The sequence below is a fragment of the Artemia franciscana genome, unplaced genomic scaffold (genome assembly GCF_032884065.1).
Source record: "Artemia franciscana unplaced genomic scaffold, ASM3288406v1 PGA_scaffold_67, whole genome shotgun sequence".
Classification (NCBI taxonomy): domain Eukaryota; kingdom Metazoa; phylum Arthropoda; class Branchiopoda; order Anostraca; family Artemiidae; genus Artemia; species Artemia franciscana.
The window spans coordinates 969,309-991,459 of NW_027062705.1; the positions used below are offsets into that span (position 1 = coordinate 969,309).

Here is a 22,151-nt window from a genome sequence, read left to right on the forward strand (position 1 = left end):
AAATAAATCTTGAAACGTTTTGAAAAAACATCTTGTCGGTGAAATTAGTTGTTAGGGGACTCCAATGGAATTGAATACTAGGGCCTCCGTTAGAATGGATTGCTATGGGACCCTGCCGAGATTTCTTACTGGGGCTCCGGTTGAATTGGATGCTAGGGGTCCGGTTGTTAGGTTAGGTCAGGGAGGCCGGTGAAATTGGATACTAGGGTCCCTCGGTGGTTAGATTAGGGGCCTGATGAAATTGGATGCTATGGTCTCGATGGAACTGGTTGTTAGACCCCCTCCCCCAGTGAAATGGAATGCTAGGGCCCCGGAGGTCAGGCTAGGGGTCCAAGTAAAATTGGATGCTATGACCCCCAATGGAATTGCATGCTAGGGCCCCATTGGAATCGGAGGCTAGGGCCCCATTGGAATTGGATGCTAGGGGGCCTGGTAGAATTGATTGCTACGGTTCAACGTCTTGAACATTCCCCACTAGCGGGAGCTCAAGGTTTTTAAAGAATCTCCATTATGTAACAACCAAAGAAATCCTGATTTGGCTGGATCTTGTAGGTTTTTTAAAGAATCAAAGAAACTATTTGGTAAGAATCTTAGAAATCCTGGAGTAAAGAAACCCTAAAGTTTTTCTTAAGAATCAAAGAAACCATTAAGTAAAACCCAAAGAAATCCTGAAGTAAACAAACCCTGGCTCGCGTAGGTTTTTAATCATAATTACATGAAAAAACTAGTTTTTTTAACTGAAAGTAAGGAGCGAAATTAAAACTTAAAACGAACAGAAATTACTCCGTATATGAAATGGGTTGTCCCCTCCTCAATCCCTTGCTCTTTACGCTAAAGTTTTTAGTTGTTTTAAAAAAGCAGAATTGTGGCAAAGAGTCAAACTTTAGCGTAAAGAGCAAGGGATTGCGGAGGGGACAACCCATTTCATGTACGGAGTAATTTCTGTTCGTTTTAAGTTTTAATGTCGCTCCTTACTTTCAGTTAAAAAACTAGTTTTTTTATGTAATTCCTGAACGTTTTTGAATTAATGCATGTTTGATTTCGGCTCTCCACACATAAATTATTAAAATGAAATTTGCATATTAATTCCTTTTTTGGCTAAATGGCTTTCTCTTAGTTTTGATCAGACGATTTTGAGAAATAAGGGATGGGGAAAGCCTAGTTGCCCTGCAATTTTTCAGTTACATAAAAAGGCAAATATAAATTTTAATTTTTAACGAATGTTTTTATTAGTAAAAAACATACGTAGCTTAAGAATTAGCTTACGTAACAAACTTTTATATTCTTACATTTTTATTATGTATATGAGGGGGTTAGTATCCTCGTTAATACCTCGCTCTTTGCACTAAATCGTAAGTTTTGTCCCAATTCTTTAAGAATGACCCCTGAATCTGAAAGGCCGTAGAATAAATAGTTGAAATTACTAAAAATACTATAGCATAAAGAGCGAGGTATTTATCTCCTCCTAGATACCTCGCTCTTTATGCTAAAGTATTTTAGAACCCCTCATATGCGTAATAATCTCTGTTCGTTTTAAGTTTCAATGCTACTCCTTACTTTCAATTGAAAAAACTTTTCCATGTTTATTTTTTCATTGTTTTTTTTATATTAATTTTAGAAAATCCTGCGCCCTTTTCATTGAATTTCTCTTCCCCCATGACATAATTCTCCAAGGAAAGATCCTTCCACATAGCTCCCTCCCATCAACCCCACCCCCAAAACCAAAAAAAAATCCCCTGAAAACGCTGTACACTTCCCAGTAACCATTATTATATGTAAACACTGGCCGAAGTTTGTAACTTGCAGCCCCTCCCCCAGGGACTGTGGAGGAGTTTGTAAGTTTGTAACGGTTTATCCCTTCTTATGATTGCTTTTCAGATAATCCCCTATTTTTGCAAATGTGATGCACTCATTTTTTAAGCATTTCTCAGGAAGGCTTATTTTAAAGCTATTGCTCTTATCTACAAGCTTTTTATAAATTTTACCATCCATAAATGCAATATAGCAGTAAAATTGGCACTTTTGGTGCCGCTTCTTAAGTGGGAGCGTTTGGAAGCATAAAACGGTACCATTGCAATAATTATGGTCCAAAGCCCTTAACTGAAGGTTTATAAGAGCCCCTCACGTATACTTCCCGTGCAAACCCTCTTAGTAAGTTTCATAAATCACCTACTCATCTTAAAAGTAAAAGCTTATTGCGAAAATAAATTAACTAAAACTAATAAGTTTCCGACAAAAATATACCAAAAATTAAGCATGAATGATCAACAGTTATGAATTGAACGTCCAAACTTCACTCTGCAATGAAGCCTCTGTGGTAGTTCTAACGATGGTAATTGAGGAGAAGTGACGCTCGTCCCCCTTTAGTTTTTTTGCTCCTGCCTAGGTTTTGAAAAGCACCTTTTTTGGTCACTTTATTCTAAAAGATACTTTTTCATTTGAAGAAAATGGGGGAAAGAACCGAAAGTGCTTTTTTGTGAGAACTTGCTATCAAGTAATATCTATAAAAAGTGAACAGGTATAAATAAGTGTTTAAATGAGCCCTTAAACAGCTCTCTTTTGTTACAGTAGCCTTCTAGTTTCTGTTAATAAGTAGGCGATTTATAAAGCCCTGTCTTCATTATGGCTTTTTCAGGCGAAGTTGGCCGAGTAAAAACAGCTTTTTGCTCATCAAAAAACCAACTTTCTTGGAAAACATATATTGTTTATGAAGTATGGATAGCGAACTTCTTATTACAGACTTAAAGTGTTTCGTAGCTGTCATTGTTATCTGCAGTATTTTCTAGAGGTGCTTATCTCCCATAGATCAGTAATAATTCGAAATTTTAAATGAAATATTAAAAGAAAAAGTTTTCAACGGAGACTGAGGACTTAAAAAATGTTCAATTTCACGATTATGTCTTTAAGATAATTTTAATTGTATAATGAAAGTTACTGATGCTTCACAGATTCGTTTATTGTTGCCTGGCGACATACTCAATTTTGACTCTTAAATCAATATTCCCGTTTGTTAAGCTTAACTTTTGTGTTTTCAGTAAAGCGCTAGTTTTCTGTAATCCTAAAAGTATAGGGAAATGTTTATTTGTATTGGTTTTATTGATGGATATTAAATAGGCTGTGAAGTAATAATTTTTCTCCTATTTAAATTTCAACTTCGCTCTTTATTTCCTTCGGAAACATTTGCTTTTTAAATTAAGTCAGTAACGAGCCTATAGCTAGTCGGAATTTAAAAGCACTTTTTATGCTATATTTTCCTTTGAATTCTTTTCTTAATTTTTGTGATAAAATTGGAACATACGGTAAAGTTATGTATTTGATTTTCTTATTTTACCAATCCTCTTCACTTACTGTCGGTTCAATTAACCTTTTCTTTCTTTTTTTACTGTCTGAGAAGCCATCTTTTCAGGATATCCATATCTAATAAAAAATATTTTATGACTACTAATATATTTTGGTGATGATAATATCAGTACTGTGTCAACTAAAGAAATTGAATAGATCGAATCCTTTATTTAGCCGTTAGAGATTGAATCCTTTCAACTTGAATAGGGTCATTTGACATAAAAGATAAATAGCATTTATTGTTTGAAGGTTTCCGATAAATCGAAAAAGCTAATTCGATATTATCTATATGAAGCCGTATATCCAAAACAGTAACTTTTTTTACTTATCTTACAATTGTAGAAAGTAATTCCCCTTATAAATGATTAAAAATTTTCGAGAAAAACTCCAATTTCTGTTTTCTCAAAATTCCAAATAACCAAAATATCATCCATATATCTTACCCCAAATATAGGCTATTAAAAACAAACCTGTAATAAAGTACACGCGTTTCTAAAAACGTGGGCTATAACTTATCTTGTAATAATAGACTATTTAAATTGCACAAATAGTCACATAATTTCTTACCATCTTGTTCGTTTTGAAAAGAATTCGTCTTGCCTAGGAAATAATTATTATAACAGTTAGAATTGGGGTATTTTTGCTAAAAAAGGAACTTAGGGAAAGCCAAGGAAAAGACTATAAACAATTTGATAAAAACAACAAATAAATCGAATGCAAGATTCAAGATTGAAAATAGGAGCAAACTGTAAATACTAGTTTTTCTTTTCGGCCTGAAACTTATATGATACCTTAGGCTAAGAGGACCTAAATGCAGAAGGAAAACAAGAAATATTGCTTTCCCTCAAAATACTGCCTGAAAAGGATCGGAAAAGCGCCAAAGACTTTTTTCCCACCCACTTCAAACGGAAGAGGCTAATTCAGAACCTTGCAAGGGGGATCATTCAGTTAAAAATTGAAATTTCTACTGTCCTTTTTAAAGGCTAAAAGTAACTGGGGGGTAACCAGCCACCTTTTCGGTTCCGTTTATGATGCCCGGCTTTTCTATACCCCCAATAATGTTAAATTTTAAGATATCAGTTTTGTTCAGAAAGTTGGCAGTGCCTAATAAATTGAGCCCTTAAACAAGTCTCTTTTGGTACAGTAGTCTTCCAGTTTGTGCTACTCAGTAGGTGATTTATAAGGCCCCGTCTTCCTTATGGCCTTTTCAGGCGAAGTCGACCGAGTAAAAACAGCTTTTTGGTCATCGAAAAAACATCGCTCCAGAAAAAACATGTAGTGTTTTGTGAAGTATGGATAATGAACTTAATGCTACAGACTAAAAGTTTGTCGTAGCTGTCAAGGTTATCTGTAGTATTTTCTAGAGGTGCTTATCAAACAGTTCGTGGTAAAAAAAAAACTGTAGTAAGGGGCGACCCGGTTCAATAATAACCAAAAGTCTAAAAAACGGAATTTCGATACCAATAGTTACATCATAAGAATCACATTTTAATGCTGATTTTAAATATAAGTTTTATAAAGTTTAGTCCTACCCATTAAAAGTTACGAGCCTGAGAAAATTTGCCTTATTTTAGAAAATAGGAGGAAACACCCCTTAAAAGTCATAGAATCTTAACCAAAACCACACCATCAGATTCAGCTCATTAGAAAACCCTACAATAGAAGCTTCAAGCTCCTATCTACAAAAATGTGGAACTTTGTATTTTTTGCCACAAGACTGACCACTGATGTGTGTTTATTTATTTTTTTTTCCAGGGGTGGTCACATCGACCCAGTGGTCCTATAATGTCGTGAAATGGCTCATTCTAACGGAAATTAAAAGTTTTAGTGCCCTTTTTAAGTGACCAAAAAAATTGGAGGGCATCTAGGCCCCCTCCCACGCTCATTTTCCCCCAAAGTCACCAGATTAAATTTCTGAGATAGCCATTTTTGCCAGCATAGTCAAACAACCTAATAACTATGTCCTTGGGGACAACTTATTCCCCCAAAGTCCCCATGGAAGGGGCTGCAAGTTACAAACTTGGACCAGTGTTTGCATATAGTAATGGTTATTGGGAAGTGTACAGACACTGTCAGGGGAATTTTTTGGTTGGAGTGGGAGTGCTTGAGGGGTTGGGTTTATGCGAGGGGAGCTTTCCATGGTGGAATTTGTCATGGGGGAAGAGAATTTCCATGAAGGGGGCGCAGGAATTTTGCATTTAAAAAAGTGCTAAATATGAAAAAGATAAAAGATATAAAGATAAAAAAATAAATATGAAAACGTTTTTTCAACTGAAAGTAAGGAGCAGAATTAAAACTTAAAACGAACAGAAATTATTATACATATGAGGGGTTCAACTCCTCCTTATAACTAGCTCTTTACGTTAAAGTAATTTTATTAATTTCAAGTATTTATTCTACGGTCTTTGTGATTCAGGGGTCATTCTTAAGGAATTGGAACAAAATTTAAGCTTTAGTGTAAAGAGCGAGGTATTGACGCGGGGGCGAACCTTCTCATATACGTAATAAAACATACGAATATAAGAGTTCGTTACGTAAGTTAATTTGTAAGTTATATATATTTTTACTTATAAAAACGTTCGTAAAACAAAATAAAAGTTCTAGTTGCAATTTTAAGTAACCCAAAAATAGGAGGGTAACTAGGCCTACTCCCCTGCTCCTTTTTTTCTAAAAATCGTCCGATCAAAACTATGGCCATTTAGCCATAATGCGAATTAATATGCAAATTGCGTTTTAATTATTCATGTACGGAGAGCCAAAGTCAAAACATGCATTAATTCAAAATCGTTCAGAAATTAAATGAAAAACAAGTGATTTTAACCGAAAGTAAGGAGCAAATTAAAACTTAAAGAACAGAAATATATATATATATATATATATATATATATATATATATATATATATATATATATATATATATATATATATATATATATATATATATATATATATATATATATATATATATATATATATATATATGAGAGTTTAAAATTTGACAATGTGTAAGATGGATGGAATAATTTCAGAAAAACAATTTGTGAAGTTGCTGATGGTGTCTTAGGGAAGAGTGCTAAGACTGCAACTAGGAATATTAGTGAAAAAGCTTTAGGTTTAATAGAGAGTAGAAAGGGTTTGTATAAGAAATATCTGAGTGATAGGTCGTATGAAAACAAAAGGAATGTAAGGAAAGTGGGGAAAGCATTAAAATATGAACTAAGGAGGTGTGAAGTGGTGGCCATGGATACAATTGCTGAGGATCTCGAAGATGCGGCTAGACGGCATAACAGTAAAATATTATACTGGCATGTTAATAAATTGAAAGGGAGTAGCCAATCCGGACTAGTCCCAGTTAAAGATAGAAATGGGGCCAAAATTAGTGATAAGGAAAAAGTTAAAGAAAGATGGGTGGAACATTTTGAGAATGTGCTAAACCGAGATACAGTTGCAAGAAAAGATATAGATGAAAGTGAAAAAGTTTGTGATACCTTGGACTTGAAGGAAGATTCGTTTAGTGAGGAAGAATTAGCGACAGTACTAAAAGGATTAAAAAATAATAAGGCTTCAGGTGCTGATAGTATGATTGATGAGTTTTTTAAATATGGTGGCTCTGAGGTTACGAATAAGCTACTGAAGATCATGAACATGATTTTTGAAAAAGGGGAAGTACCCAATGATTTTAGGAAAACCTTAGTTAAACCACTGTATAAGAAAGGTGACAAGAGTGAGTGTCGTAATTATCGAGGCATTAGTCTGGTCTCTGTAGGTAGCAAATCACTGAGTAATATGATACTTTTTAGACTGAGAGATGCTGTAGACAAAGTTTTAAGGAAATACAATACGGTTTTAGAAAAGGTATGAGGATGTGTCGACCAATTTTTCACTCTTAGGTTAATAATTGAGAAGTCCCTTCGTTGTCAAACACCTTTGGTCCTCAGTTTTATCGATTATGAGCAAGCTTTCGATTCTGTTGATAGAAGAGCGTTAACAAAGGTCTTATCGTTATATGATATACCAGAAAAATACATTAAAGTGATTTGTGCTATGCACGAGAATAATACTGCTGCGGTTAAGGTAGGGAATGAGGTTAGCAACTGGTTTTGTATTAAATCAGGAGTTAAGCAGGGTTGTGTTCTATCCCCCTTTATATGGATCATTTTGATGGACTTCGTCTTAAGGAGCACAGGAAAGGCAATTGGAGACCACGGAATCAAACGGGGAGGAAAAATGCTCCTGGACATAGATTATGCTGATGATTTAAGCATATTAGATGAAATTGTGAGCAAAATGAATGAAGTTTTAGAGGTATTGCGAGTTCAGGGTGCTAAAATAGGCTTGAAAATTAATGTTAAGAAGAATAAGTCACTAAGCCTAGGAATAAGTGAAGATGAACAGGTGACATTAGGTAACGAAAAGATTGATCAGGTTAGGAGCTTCAGTTACCTTGGTAGTATTATTAGTAAAGATGGTGGGAGCAGTGAAGATGTTAAAAGTAGAATAGCTAAGGCTCAGGGTGTTTTTTCACAGTTAAAAAAGTTTGGAAGAATAGAAAGATAAGTCTGCAAACCAAGATTAGAATATTGGAAGCTACAGTGATGACAGTGGTCAAATATGGTTCTGAAGCACGGGCGCTCCGAAAAGCAGATGAAAATTTACTAGATGTTTTCCAGAGAAATAGCCTACGGATTGTTCTGGGTACCCGGCTGACTGACCGTATTTCAAACAGTAGATTGTACGAAAAATGTGGTTCAATCCTGCTTTCGAGGGCTATAATGAAAGAAAGGTTGAGATGGCTAGGCCACGTTCTACGGATGAAGGATGACAGATTACCGAAGATTGTCCTTTTTGACCAACCGTCTGGGGCTACACGGAAAGCAGGTCGTCCTTGTCTGGGTTGCAAGGATGTCATAAATAAAGATTGAAAGGAAACGGGAACTTCCTAGGAGGGTGTAAAGAGGGAGGCTTTAAATAGATTAGGTTGGAGGAGGAGCGTGCGTAGCTGTGTTGGCCTCAGGCGGCTTGGTGCTGCAGTGAGTTATTAGTAGTAGTAGTAGTAGTAGTAGTAGTAGTAGTGTAGTAGTAGTAGTAGTAGTAGTATATATATATATATATATTTTATATATATATATATATATATATATATATATATATATATATATATATATATATATATATATATATATATATATATATATATATATATATATATATATATATATATATATAGCTCAGGCCATACATACAACAACAAAAAATGAACAAAACAAGCAATTGAAATCATTGTCTTCCTCAACTTTTTCTTCTCTCAACTCCACTTTTTAATATAGTAAAAACTTTTAGCGTAAAGAGTGAGACGTTGAGGAGGGAACAGCCCCTTTCATATACGGAGTAATTTCTGTTCGTTTTAATGTCGCTCTTTACTTTAGTTAAAAACACTTGTTTTTTTTATTTAATATCCCCTAGATCTTTGATAATTCAAAATTACATTAAAAACAAGTTTTCAACAGAAACTAAGGAGTGACATTAAAAATTATTGTCTTATTTGATCTTCATTTCAAGTAATACTAAAGCATATTTCTACAATTTAAGACTTTTGTAATACTCACTATTGGTATTATAGCTGACAAGACCAAAATACCACGTGATAAATCAGTCCAATATCTCTCTATGCTGTTCAATGACTTTCTGGATATTAAAAAAAATATTTAATTTTACTCTTATGTTTTAGAGATAATTTTAATTATATACTGAAATAGTTTTGCCTCAATCTATTTTATGAGAGCCCTATCTCTCAATTCCACAACAGCCCTATCCCTGCTTTTATTGAGAGCCCTATCCCGTCATTCTGACGACAGCCAGCAGGTGCGAAATACTTCACAGGAAAAATTTTTCTTGGATGTTTTTTTCATAAGATGTGCATGTTACCTAATAACTTCTTTATTAAAAAAAACCTTCAAGAGGCACGCCAAATAAGAATTTCTCTGATCGTTATGATTAAAAAACTAAGGGTGTAGGGAAAAACTTACGAGACCCCGCCAAATTAGGATTTATTTGGATGATTAAAAACCTACGAGGGCTAAGAAAAAATCTACGAGACCTCGCCAAATCAGGAATTCCTCGGATACTACGGTCTAAAGTTTGCTTGTTACTTAATAGGGTTTTAATTGTTTAAAAACTTTTGTTTGCCAGTAAAAACTGGTTGTCAGGATTTGTTTGGTTGTTTTGATTAAAAAGCTAAGAGGACCAGGAAAAAACCTGCAGCACCCGCTATTGGGGGACTTTCAAGACACCGGACCATAGCAATCAATTTCAACGGGGGTCTCTAGCAACCAATGTCAATGGAGCCATAGTAACCAATTTCATTGGAAAGGGGAGGAGGGGAGCTAGCAGCCAATTCCAACGAAATCTTTTCAACCAATTTCAGCAGGGGGCCCTAGCAACTAATGTCAAAGGGGCTCTAATGACAAATTCGAATGGGGGATAGCATTCAATTCTATCAGGGCCCCTAGGATAAAATTTCATCAGGCACCTAACCTAACCACAGGAGGCCCTATTATCCAATTCCATTGGGGGCCTTTGCGAGCAATTCCAGCAAGATCCCCTAGAAACTAGTCCAACGGGGTCCCATATACTCCAATTCAACCGGGGCCTTAGCACACTATTTCCTTGGATCCTTACCCTAGCCACTGAGTGCCCTGGCATCCAATTCCAAAGGAAGGAGGCCTAGCAACAAATTTCACCAACAAGACATTTTTCAAGAAGTTTCAAGATTTCTTTGATTCTTATCTAATAGGGGAACGTTTGCTTTTGTCAAGGATGACGCATTCTAAAGTCACTTGTTTCTTCAGGCCCAGGGGGGAACCCCCCCCCCCCCCACTGTAACTAAGGGTGGAGCACACATGGAGTTTTATGTAATGAGGGTGCACACATGGATGTTACATAATTCTTTAAGATATTTTTTTTCTTTCAATTTGTTTTCTCAGGGAACCTTTTTATTCAAAAGATTTTATGTCCACATTTGAATTTGAAAGAGGCTTTTCCTCAATGGTACCTTGTTCTGGGCATCTCGAACAAGGAGTCATTCCATTATTATTATTATTCGGGAAATACTTTCTAGCCTAAAACTTTTCCAAAAATCTATGGTTCGCATGCTTCCTAACCATTATCTTCGAGCCTTTTAACCATCCAGCAAAGCTATTGATTTTTTTATACTAGATGGACCTACTTGTTACATTCTATTAATGTTCTAATGTGACCTAGACAGGCTAAGTTACATAGTAGATGTTACATGGCATTGGTGTTATAATTTTCATTATGTAGATGATTAAGTATTGAAGTTTTATCCTGAAACAAGAAATCTAAAGGACACAGAATTATGTGCATGCAAACTCATTCATAAAAACAAATTTAAAAGCATTATTAAAACAAATAAAAAGCAATTGAAACTCAACAAACGAAAAAACACAAAACGTGAAAAATGCTTATAAGGGATAAAATTTAAGCAAAAGAACTATTAATTAAAGACAGGTGATAACCCTAGCAAGCAATTACATCGGTCCCCCTAGTATTCAACCCCACTGGGTAACCTAGCATCCAGTTCCAGCAGGTTCCTAGCAACCAATCAGACCGGAGCCCTTGCAAGCAATTCCACCATAGGGGAAGGGCTTGTTATTAGAGGTAAATTCAAACCATATTAAGAGTTATTTCTGAGTGGTTTTAATGAAAATGCCCATATTTTTTGAGTCAAGGCTATGCATATTCACACCACCGTGACAAAATGTGGCTAGCGTACCGTAGCAAGAAAATTAATACGCGGAGGGTTGTTATTAGGGACAAATTAAAACCATTTTAAGAGTTATTTCTGAGAGGTCTTAATGAAAATGCCTCATTTCTTTGACTGGATATTATATTTCAGTCCCCTTAACGTGGAAAAATTCTGTTAATCCGTCCCACTTTAACTTTAAACCGTAGAACATGCTAGTCCAAGCAATACTCAGCCCGTGACACTGACAGGCTGAGAGAGCAGCTTCTAGCAGGCATTATAGTACATATGGCATTTTTTGGGCACTTACCTGCAAAAATATTCGTTCATACTAGAATCGATCGTTTAAGATTAATGAAAAAATCCCCTTTAACGTTTCTTCTAATGACTTCTAGCAGTTGAAACCAGTTTAGCACAATATACCACCCTCAATGACACTTTCTGGTGGCACATTTTCACGCCTAAGGGTTTTTAACCTTTTTCTCTCAAAAATGAATTTATGAACTAAGAAATGACCTTAGTTTTTATTTGAACAGCGGCGATTTTCTATTTCATTGTTTGATTGCGCTGTTCCATGACAATTCCAAGCCTGTGACACTTAATGGCTGAAGAACGACAGCCTCTAGAAGACATTATCGCAAATATGGAATATTTGGAGTATTTTTCTGTAAAAATATTCGTTTAAACTAGAATTGATCACTGAAACTTAATGAAAAATTGACATTAGGGTTTCTTCTGATGATTCCTAGCAATTGAAGCCAGTGTGGCACAATAGACTAATTTTTGATGACAACCTCTGTGGGCACATTATCACACCTGAGGGTTTTTAAACATTTTCCCCTCAAAAATAAATTTATAAAGTAAAAAATAACCATTATTTTCATTTGAACAACGGAAACTTGCCTTTTCATTCCTAGATTGCGATGTTCCATGGTAGTGCCAAGCCAGTGATACTCAATGGCTTGGCACACGACATTCTCTAGAAAGCACTATTGCACCCACGATATTTGAGGGGTATTTTGTTACAAAAATATTCTTTTACACTAGAATTGATTAGCATTTCTTCTGATGATTCCTAGCATTTGAAACCAGTGTGGCACAATGTACCAGTCCCTGATGACACTTAAGACTGATGGAAATGATACATAAGAATCATGTCAAGACCCTAGAAATCGAAATGAATTCATAAAAATTAAAACCTAAACGAAGAAATCAAGTTCAACCTCTAAGAAGCAAGCCCAGACCGAAGAAATCAAGCGGTCAACATGTAAAAAATCTTGAGCAGCCCCATAGAAGTTATGAGAAACTCATAGAAATCCAGGCAAACTGTCAAAAATCAAGCAATTAATATTAGCAATAGAAACCATGCCATAGAAATTAAGAGAACAATGCATAGAAATCCGGACTGATGCATAAAAGATCAATGTGTAGAAATCCAGAATAATCCTTAGAAATCATGACCTGAGCATAGAAACCTAGACCAAACTGTAATAAACTAAGACCAAATTCTAGAAATCATAGTCAGAAAAATTAAGACCAATCAAAAGAAATCAAGGATAACATCTAAAAATCAACACCAATACATAGAAGTCATGACCAGACCCTAGAAATCCAAACGAGTTAAAAAAAATAGAGACCAAAGTAAAAATCAAGGCCAATCTATAAAAAAAGACCAATCCGAAGAAATCAAGAGATCTAAAGGATAACCTTTAAAAATCAAGACTAATCCGAAGAAATTAAGAGGCCAATATGTAGAAATCTGGAGCAACCCCAGAGAAATAATAACTAATGCTTAGAAATCCAGACGATCTCAGAAGAATATTTAGATCAACTTTTGTAAATCTAGAACAATCCTTAGAAATCATAACCAGTGCATAGAAATCCAGACCAAACCTAAAACCAAGACCAAACTCTAGAAATAATTGTCAACCCCTAAAAATCAAGACCAATCCAAAGAAATCAAGGGCAACATCTAAAATCCAGACCAATCCGAAGAAATCAAGAAGGCCAACTTCTAGGAATCAGGACCAATCCGACGAAATAAAAAGGTCAACATGTAGAAATCTAGAGTAACCCTTAGAAATCATAACCAATGCTTAGAAATTCGGACAAACTCGTGTAAATTCGATAGATAAACTTGTAGAAATCCAGATCAATCCTAAGAAATCAAGAACATTACATAGAAAATAAAGGTTAAGCCATAGAAATCAAGACCAAACTCCAGAAATCATAACCAGTGCATAGAAATCTAAACCAAACCTTAAAAACCTAGGACAAATTCTGGAAATCAAGGTCAACCGAAAAATCAAGACCAATCCAAAGAAATCGGGGGCAAAATCTAAAAATCAAGATTAATTCCTCCAAAGCATGACCAGACCCTGTAAATCCAAGTTAGGTTAACGTAGCTAGCCACGTTAACCTTACCTGAATGAACCTGATTCATTCAGGTCCATTCCATGATTCCTGATTAGTAATGATAGAATGGCTTTTTGGTCCAGATATCCAAGGCATAGTTCCATTAAGGGAAAACTTCTTTAGAATCCTAATGTTGACACAAAATCTTTTGAATATAAAGGCTCCCAGAGAAAAGACATTGAAAGAAAAAAAAATTCTTAAAGTACTACGTAACACTCATGTCTGTATCGTTATTGCATAACATCCCAAGTGTGCGCCGCCCTCAGTTTCAACTGGGGGTTCTCTACTGGGCCCGAAGAATTAAGTTGCGTTAGAACGTATCATCCTTAACATAAGTAAACATTCCCAATTACATAAGAATCAAAGAAATCTTGAAACTTCTTGAAAAACGTCTTTTTGGTGAAATTGATTGCTAGGGAAACTGACAAGGGATTGCTAGGGAATGTTGGTGAAACTGATGTAAATGGATGCTAGGGCCTCCAGTAGTTAGGTTCAGTTAGGTGCCCTTTGAAATTGGATTCTGTGGTCCTGATTGAATTGGATGCTGAGGAACCCTGATGGAATTGCTCGCTAGGGCCCCCGATGGATTTGGATGCTAGGGCCCACGGTCGTTAGGTTAGGGGTCCGATGAAGTTGGATGCTACAACCTCACTGGAATCGGTTTCTGGGGTCCCATGCTGGTTAAGTTAGGGGGCCCCAGTGAAATTGGATGCTAAAGCCCCTGATGTAATTGGATTCTAGGCCCCTGTTGGAACTGGTTACTAGGGCCCCGTCTGAATTGGCTGCTAGACCACCACCGTTGAAATTGGTCACTAGGACCTCGTTGAAATTAGTTGATAGGGTCTTCCCTTTTGAATTGGCTGCTATGGTCTAGTGTCTTGAAGGTCCCCCACCAGCAGGTCCTGGAGGTCTTTTCCTGGCCCTCGTAGGTTCTTAATCATAATTACCAAAGAAATCCTCATTTTGATGACCCCTGAAGGCTTATAAACAATGAAACCCTACTATGTAGCAAGTAAACCCTATGACATCCAAGGAAATCCTGATTTGGTGGGGTCTCGTAGGTTTTTTAAAGAATTACGTAACAATCAAATCCTATGACATAGCAATAAAGGAAATCCTTATTCTCCGGGGTCTCGTAGGTTTTTTAATGAATTACTTAACAATCAAAGTCTATGACACATGAGGGCCTAATGAGAGCCTTTGATTTGGTGGACCCCCTGGATTTTTTTTTTATAAAAAAAGCTTATAAATAACAACAAAGCAAAAAATTCCCTATTACGTAACATGTACCTGTTGGCTGTTGTCGAAATGACGGGATAGGGCTTTCATTAAAAGCAGGGATAGGGCTGTTGTGGTATTGAGGGATAGGTTTCTCATAAAATGGATTGAGGCATCACTACTTACTGAAAGTTACTGATGTCAATGCCACAAGTTTTCAATGTATTATTTATTATTATGACTTTTTCAAAGAGACACTTCTCAGGGAATGGGTGTCATAGAAAGTTCGGAATGGGCTTATTCGATTGGGATTGAAAGTTCTAGTGCCCAGTTTAAGAGTCAACATTATTATTGGGAAAGAGAACGCGTTTGATGCCCAAAAAGTCTAAGTCTATTAAAGTGTAACTTCAAAAATATTGAGGGGGATGAGGAGGAACTAAATCAAAAGATATTATGTAAATACGGGCTATCACAAGTATTTCTACGATGTTTTAAGAAGGGATACCAACTTGAAACTTTCAGGACTATTACTACTGTTACTACTACTATTCTGACTACTTGTATTAGTGACTTGGAATACTTGTGACTGTGACTTTGAGTGCTTACAACTGCAACTACTTGAAAGTTTGACTACTTGTAAATACAATTACTTATGATATTTAACTGCAACTACTTGTGATCACGACTACTTGCGACTTCAACTACTTGTTACTGCAACTAATTGTGACTATGAATACTTGTGACTGCAGCTGCAGCTGCTTAAAACTGCATTTAATGAATATTGCGATCATTTGCTAGTGCAACTACTGGTGACTACGACTGTGGATACCCGTGACTGCAATTACTTGCGACAACTTGCGACTGAGTCTACTTGCAACTGCAACTGCAATTATCGACGACTGCATTGGCGACTGTGACTACGATTGTGACTACTTGCATGTGTAAGAGCGCCTGCGACCGTCTGAGACTGCGATTGAAACTGTGGGTATTTCCGACTCTGATTACTTTTCTTTTTAATTCCGCTTATTGCAACTACAACGACAACTACTTACGACTGCGATTATTTAAGGTTGCAATCACTTTTTACTGTGACTACTTAAGACTGTGACTGTGACTATTTGATTTACCACTGTATTTATTTGCAACTACAACTGGGATTACTTGTGACTGCAACTATTTGCAACTGCGACTACTTGCAAATAGAGACCGGGACTACTTTTGAATGCTAATATTCATGACTGCAACTACAGGCATCTGCAAATCAGGACACAGTGGCTACTTCCAACAATGATTGCGACTACCTGCATCTGGAACTTTGAAAATTTGTGACAGTGACTACGACTACTTCAAACTCTGACTACTTACGACCACGAGCACTTGTGAATCCGATTAATTGTTATTGCAACTCTGACTACTTGTGACAGTGACTCCTTCTGACTGCGATTACTTACGACTTCGATGACTTACAATTGCAACTGCGATCACTTGTGACTGCAACTGCAACTACTTGAATTAATTGAGACAACTTATGACTGTGACTATTGGCGACTACGACTACTTGTGACTGCAAATACTTGTACCTACAACTATTTGCAGCTGCGACTGCTTTAGACTGTAACTTCTTGGAGCTTTGGCTGCGACAACTTGTGACTTTGACTACTTGTGAATTTGACTACGTTTGACTGAAACTTAGACTATTTGCAACTGCAACTGTTGCTGCAACTACTTTTAAATGTGACTACTTGCAACTTCCAGTGATGGCGACTGCAACTGTGAATACTTTTGATTGACTACTTGTGACTATTACCTACTGCTACTCGTACTGCGACTATGACTGGGATCATCATGAAAAAAGATGATTTTTCAATTAAACAGAAATGATCAAATTACTTTAGAGTGTTTGAAGTTAGAATGGTGGGGGGGGGGTTGCGAAAATTCTGTTTCTAGCAGTTTCTATTTGTTTTAAGTGCAACTTAAGTATTTGTTTTAATTTCAAATCGTTTTGATCTCGATATAGTATTTATATTACTTAGTTTCTAGTAGTTAGTTTCTAGTAGTTTCTATTTGTTTACTTCCAACTTCCAAGTTCAAGTTCAACTTGAGTATTTGTTTTAACTTCTAATCGTTTTGATCTCGATATACTGTTTGTATTACTTTACGCCTGTCATCTGTATATTAGCTGTGATTTTTTTATTCTAATTTCTATACGTTTCATTTTTTTCTCTGATAATAATCTCTGGTTGTTTAAGGTGGAATTATTGTAAAGTTTTATCTCTGCACATTTTTTAAGTTTTATTATGGCTCTCTAGTATTCATTGATAGACACTTTCTCAGAAAGGACAGAAGCCTCCTAAATACAAAGTAAGATGTTTCTTTATATCACTTTCAACCTTTTTTTCAAAATACTTTAATGCTAAAAAACTAACGCTCCCTATCGAATGCTTCGTTGCCACAATAAGAGGAGATCTGTAATCCCCCTCAGCACGCATTTCACACTCGAAGTTCAAATATTTTTCTTCGAATGAAGGCTTGAATCTACAGTCAAGTTTTCTTTACCGTAGGAGGGGGTATCTGCGAGGGGCAACTCAAGCTTATATTCAAAAGAATAAAGTGCGATGACATGCACAACTGACGCAACTGCATAGCTGATTTTACATAGAAATGTCCTTGAAAAATGATGTATATGGTAATAATTTAGTTTTTTGAGGGTTGAGGGGAGGGTAGACCTATCACTCCATATTTTAATTATTACAGACGTTAGAGTGTACAAATCAAGAAAGTTTAAAGTCAACCTATAGCTAAATTTTCCAAGGGTTTACGACCCTTATCCTCTTCATGAAAAGATCCAATGATTTTACAATAGCTGCCAGAACGTCACTGTGCCAGGCTTTATAGTCGTTTATATTACTGAATAAATGGTCAATAGCAACTGTTTGTTTGACACTGACTGCAATTCATTTTTGGGACAAGTTTGGTAACGAGTAGTAGCAAGTCTACAACAAATGGGAATCGGGGTTTTTGCGTATGACTTTCGCTTTTTCTGGACTGATTGACATACCAGCTAGTTCAGCAGTGTTGGAGAACTTAGTGATCTCCTCTCTTAAATATTATGGGAGGTCTGCATCATTAAAATTGCTGTTCCGAATTGTCTTAGGAGCCAAAAAGTTGAAGCACAAGATCTCATCATCTACCAAAGCAACAAGTGGTAGCATGTCTGCTGTAAGCGAAATGTTATGGAAAGTTCTAAGCCAATTACTTTTCTCAAAATTGTCATTCGATAGACATTTTGCCATATTTAGGCCATGACTGTTGTTTTGTGGCACAGCATGACATACATCGGACTTCTATTGTAGGCTGATGTCTGTTGTTGCTTGAAATGGACTAAGAAATGTAATTCTTTTAGGATGAATCCTCTAGCCATAATGTTCGCCAACTGCTCTGATTATGTGGTACATGGGGCAAAAAAAAAGTCAATATGGATTCCCGGCTATACCTCTTGGGAAAAAGACAAAATTTCGTTTTTTTGCAGATAAGAGTTACAGCTAATTCTTGAATAAATTAAGATTTTTTTTTAATTTTGAGCTATTGTAAGATTGAAAATATTATCAAGAGAGACTTTGTAACATTACTCACTTTCGTCTGCACCAGAAGGTACAATCGAGGCCACATTTGATAGAGAAGTTATATTTGCCACTCCCTGGCTTGCAATTTTCTGTGTGGTGTTGGTCGCGATTTCTGCTATTGTTGCAACAGGTGACTGTTGTGGAAGGCCATTGCGTCTTGGAAAAAGTGTGAGAGTTCTCAAAAATCTGGCCAGTGGATTTTCATAGACATGACCAACTAGTAGACCCAAAATCATTGTCACAAGAATACTGGTTGCGATGTTCAAGCCAAACAAATCACGGTCAACATTTACTTCATTGACTTCGTAAAAGGGAAGCTCTGGAGACCTTGCTATTCGTCTAACGAGAAACAATCATTACTTTTAGATAATAATAGTAGTAATTACCATCATTGTAATATAACATGTCATTTCTGCTGACTGCGTAATTTTCGTCTATTCTTGGATTTTTTTTTGTAACTTCATCTTTTTATCTTCCATTGTTTTTTCATTTCAGTAATTTTGGTATATTTTATTGAAAATTCGTTCAAGTTTTAAATTTTCTTCATATTTTATCAATATTTGTATTATTGTTTTGCATTTTTCTTTGTATTTTTTGTTTCTCCATTTTATTTATATTTTTGGAACCAACTTTTTGTGCTAAAGACTGTGTGGCAAAAGTTTTCACCCATATTGACGGTGGTTGGCGTATACCCCCTGGAAAACCCATTTCCCATTTTCTAAGGTAAAATGTAAAAGAGGTTGAAATGTTTAGGTTACATTTTATAGATAAAAGATGATGAGCTACCAAAAATTGTCAATTGCCAATCCATCCAGGGACAATTGACAAGAAAAAGATTATCAAATAAGTTGGGAAGAAATTATAAGAGGTTGTTGTTCTAATGTCTTGTACTTAGTGGGTGACCCTCTTTTGTTGGCATAAGGGATAAATTTAATAGAAGAAATACAGTTTTTTGAATAATTGACTAAGGGTAAAACATTACATAGGGACTAAGACTTGAGAATCTATTATAGTGAGGGGAGGAGCATGAACTTCATCATACCTCAGAGCAAAGGGAGGTGGATTTATCTTTCACAACAAATGGTAAAGACATTAGAAATAACATTTTTAGTCCATTCTGACAAGATTCATCCCCTGTTCGTGTACTTTTTACCTCTTTTTGGGGATGGGGGTGGGAGGAGGGAGTAGGAAATGTCATTTTCCTCAAATACTATTTCGGTATGTTTTACCTTATGACAGGCTATGGATCTTTTAATTTTCATTGCATATCTTAGCAGCTCTGAAGTTTTTTTTTTGGAGGGGGGGGGGGAGGATGAAATTACCCACTATCCTTAGAAACGTTTAAATCATATTAGCAGATAGGTCTTAAATATCGGTCGGAACATTTGTTTGATATTTTTCCTTAATTTTGTAATTTTACAGCTTTAGTGAGGGTAGGGCATCAGTTATTCTCCTTTACAACCTTTTGCATGCCCTTAGCTGAAGGATAATGTAAACTATCGGTTCCTAATTGCTTATTTGAAATCCATCAATGTAAGTCTATAAAGCATTGTTCAATCTGTTACCTTAGTTTTGCTTCCACTTCCGTTTCTACTTCAATTTTTCGCTTTTCAAATTTTCTTCCATAGTCTTCAGAATTTTGTAGTGGAACTGCGATTGTTGCAGCTGAATATAATGTGAGCCCAACAGCTACTTTCATAATGACCTGCTGGGATATGAATTATTAGATAGGGCGTATCAAAATGAATTACCAAATTCAAATATAGCTTTCGAGTTTATTATGTGCAACAATCCAGAGTCGCTAACTGGACACATTTTGTGTCTAATGGCCACATTCACATGTGCTGGAACGCAGTGACATAAAAGGGCAAAAAAGTGGCACATTTTAGAGCTTTTAGATATAAAAGGGATACATTTTCCAAATTTAATACATAAAACGAAGTAATTCCCAACTTGATATATATTGTCAATTTCAATGTCAATTTAACCAAAGCAGCGCTTTTCTTTCTTTTTTTTTAGCATATAGGTTTTACCAGAAATGTTGTAAACAAAGAATTTTCTCCAAAATAAAGGATTTACATGTTTATATGATTTTCGTACTTTCTCACTTAGTCATTTTGTAGAAATTTTTTATATAGACTTTTTTAGTTTTTATCATATTTGATGTTATATTTGATGTAAAAAAAAAGAATCACCAGTTTCTGAGATTTCAAGATGGACAGATTCTAGCTAAAAAGGGCACAATTTTGGATACTCAGGGGACACTTTCATGGACCGAAAAGATGGCAACCCTGCGACAATCCTTCGTGTTTACAGAAACATACGGGATTGAAATAACTGAGGCACTTGGGATTTATATATATATATATATATATATATATATATATATATATATATATATATATATATATATATATATATTAGTTGTTTTGAATATTAGGGTGGGGGGATTTAGTTTTATTGGGGCTGCTTGTAAAATGTAGCCTAACCTAACCAAAATACCAACTAAATCTTCATTAGAATATAGCTACAATGTAGTTTTCCACTGAGCCAAAGCTAATTGTCTCTGTGTAAAAACAGTAATAAACCGGCTGTTGTCTGATTTTATAGATCCTTACTCTCGAGTTTGTACTGGCTAACAAATAAGTGTCAGGATTTGGATTATTTTGAACTGACTTCATAATTTTTTCCTATGTAGTATTTCTGCTCCTTTTAGGTAAAATCGCTGTATTTTACCCTTAAACTACTTAAACAGAAGCTTGCTGAGATGCTAACTCTTTTGTTACTTAAAAGGAAATTATTATTTAATATAATTTCAACAATCTAAGTTGGAATACGTCCTGTCACAATGAACAAATTCTTCTGAATAAATGTAATGAAACCCTAAAAAAGAAAAAAAGATGAATAAATCAACCAAAAAAGCAAACGAATACCCGTGTATCAGTGATGGTACTTTTCAAGCAAAAACATGATTTGTCGTATCTTAGCAGATTCATAGACAAATCTAAATATTGAATTTCTTAGTGCATTTTCTTATAAGGATAAAATCAATTTCTGAGATTCCCCATTTATCGTAACTTGAAATGGCAGTTTATAACTGTAGAAGTTTTTCATGCTGCAGTTTTGAAAATAATAGTCTTGTAGTGGGTCTTACGTTCCTTTGATGTATGTTACGCGCGTATATTCAGTTCGATATATGTGTTTTATGTGATTTTGCAATAACTGATTTACGGGTCGTCTTTTTGTCCGTATGTTTAAATTTAAGATAATTTACCCTCTTACAGTTATTGTGTAATCCTTTTCACCTCAAAAGACTTATTCTGTACTGATGGGTATTTATTACTTTGTTTTCTCAAGGTCTTCTGACACCATCTCGATCATACCCCGCTAAAGTCTGGCTATTGAAATACCGGGTACAGGTCACTCAATTTGAATAGCGTGAAAGGTTTCTATATGGTACTGTCGAATTTTGACCTTATGTGGCAAAAAAATTTGTTTTTCAAACAGGTCGTTGTTGCAAACTATAGCCTAAGTAAGGGGCGACCCGGCTTAATAGGAACTAAATCGCTAAAAAACGGAATTTTGATACCAATAGATACGTCAAAAAAATAAATTTCTTATGCTGATTTTAAATATATAAGTTTCATCAAGTTTAGTCTTACCCATCAAAAGTTACGAGCCTGAGAAAATTTGCCTTATTTTTGAAAAAAGGGGGAAATTGGCCTTAGTTTCGAAAAGGAATTACATGGGGGGATCTTTCCATGGAGGATTTTTTCACGGGGGAAGAGAAT

The 22,151-nt window shown here is 35.6% G+C and overlaps 1 protein-coding gene across 3 annotated transcripts in view; it reads right to left on the minus strand.

The window, feature by feature from the left end:
* Window positions 1-21,802, minus strand: part of LOC136042115 (uncharacterized) — a 28,134-nt gene extending 6,332 nt beyond the window's left edge. Inside the window, exons 1-3 of one of the 3 annotated variants that reach the window (XM_065727012.1) lie at window positions 21,643-21,802; window positions 19,926-20,068; window positions 18,371-18,699 (exon numbers count right to left, since the gene is read on the minus strand). In XM_065727012.1, coding sequence (XP_065583084.1) covers window positions 18,371-18,699; window positions 19,926-20,059 — 463 coding nt within the window. In that variant the 5' untranslated portion in view covers window positions 20,060-20,068; window positions 21,643-21,802. Of the gene's footprint in view, window positions 1-18,370; window positions 18,700-19,925; window positions 20,069-21,634 lie in introns of all 3 variants that reach the window. The other 2 variants (XM_065727014.1, XM_065727013.1) reach the window with 2 other exon arrangements.
* Window positions 21,803-22,151: the final 349 nt, after the last annotated feature.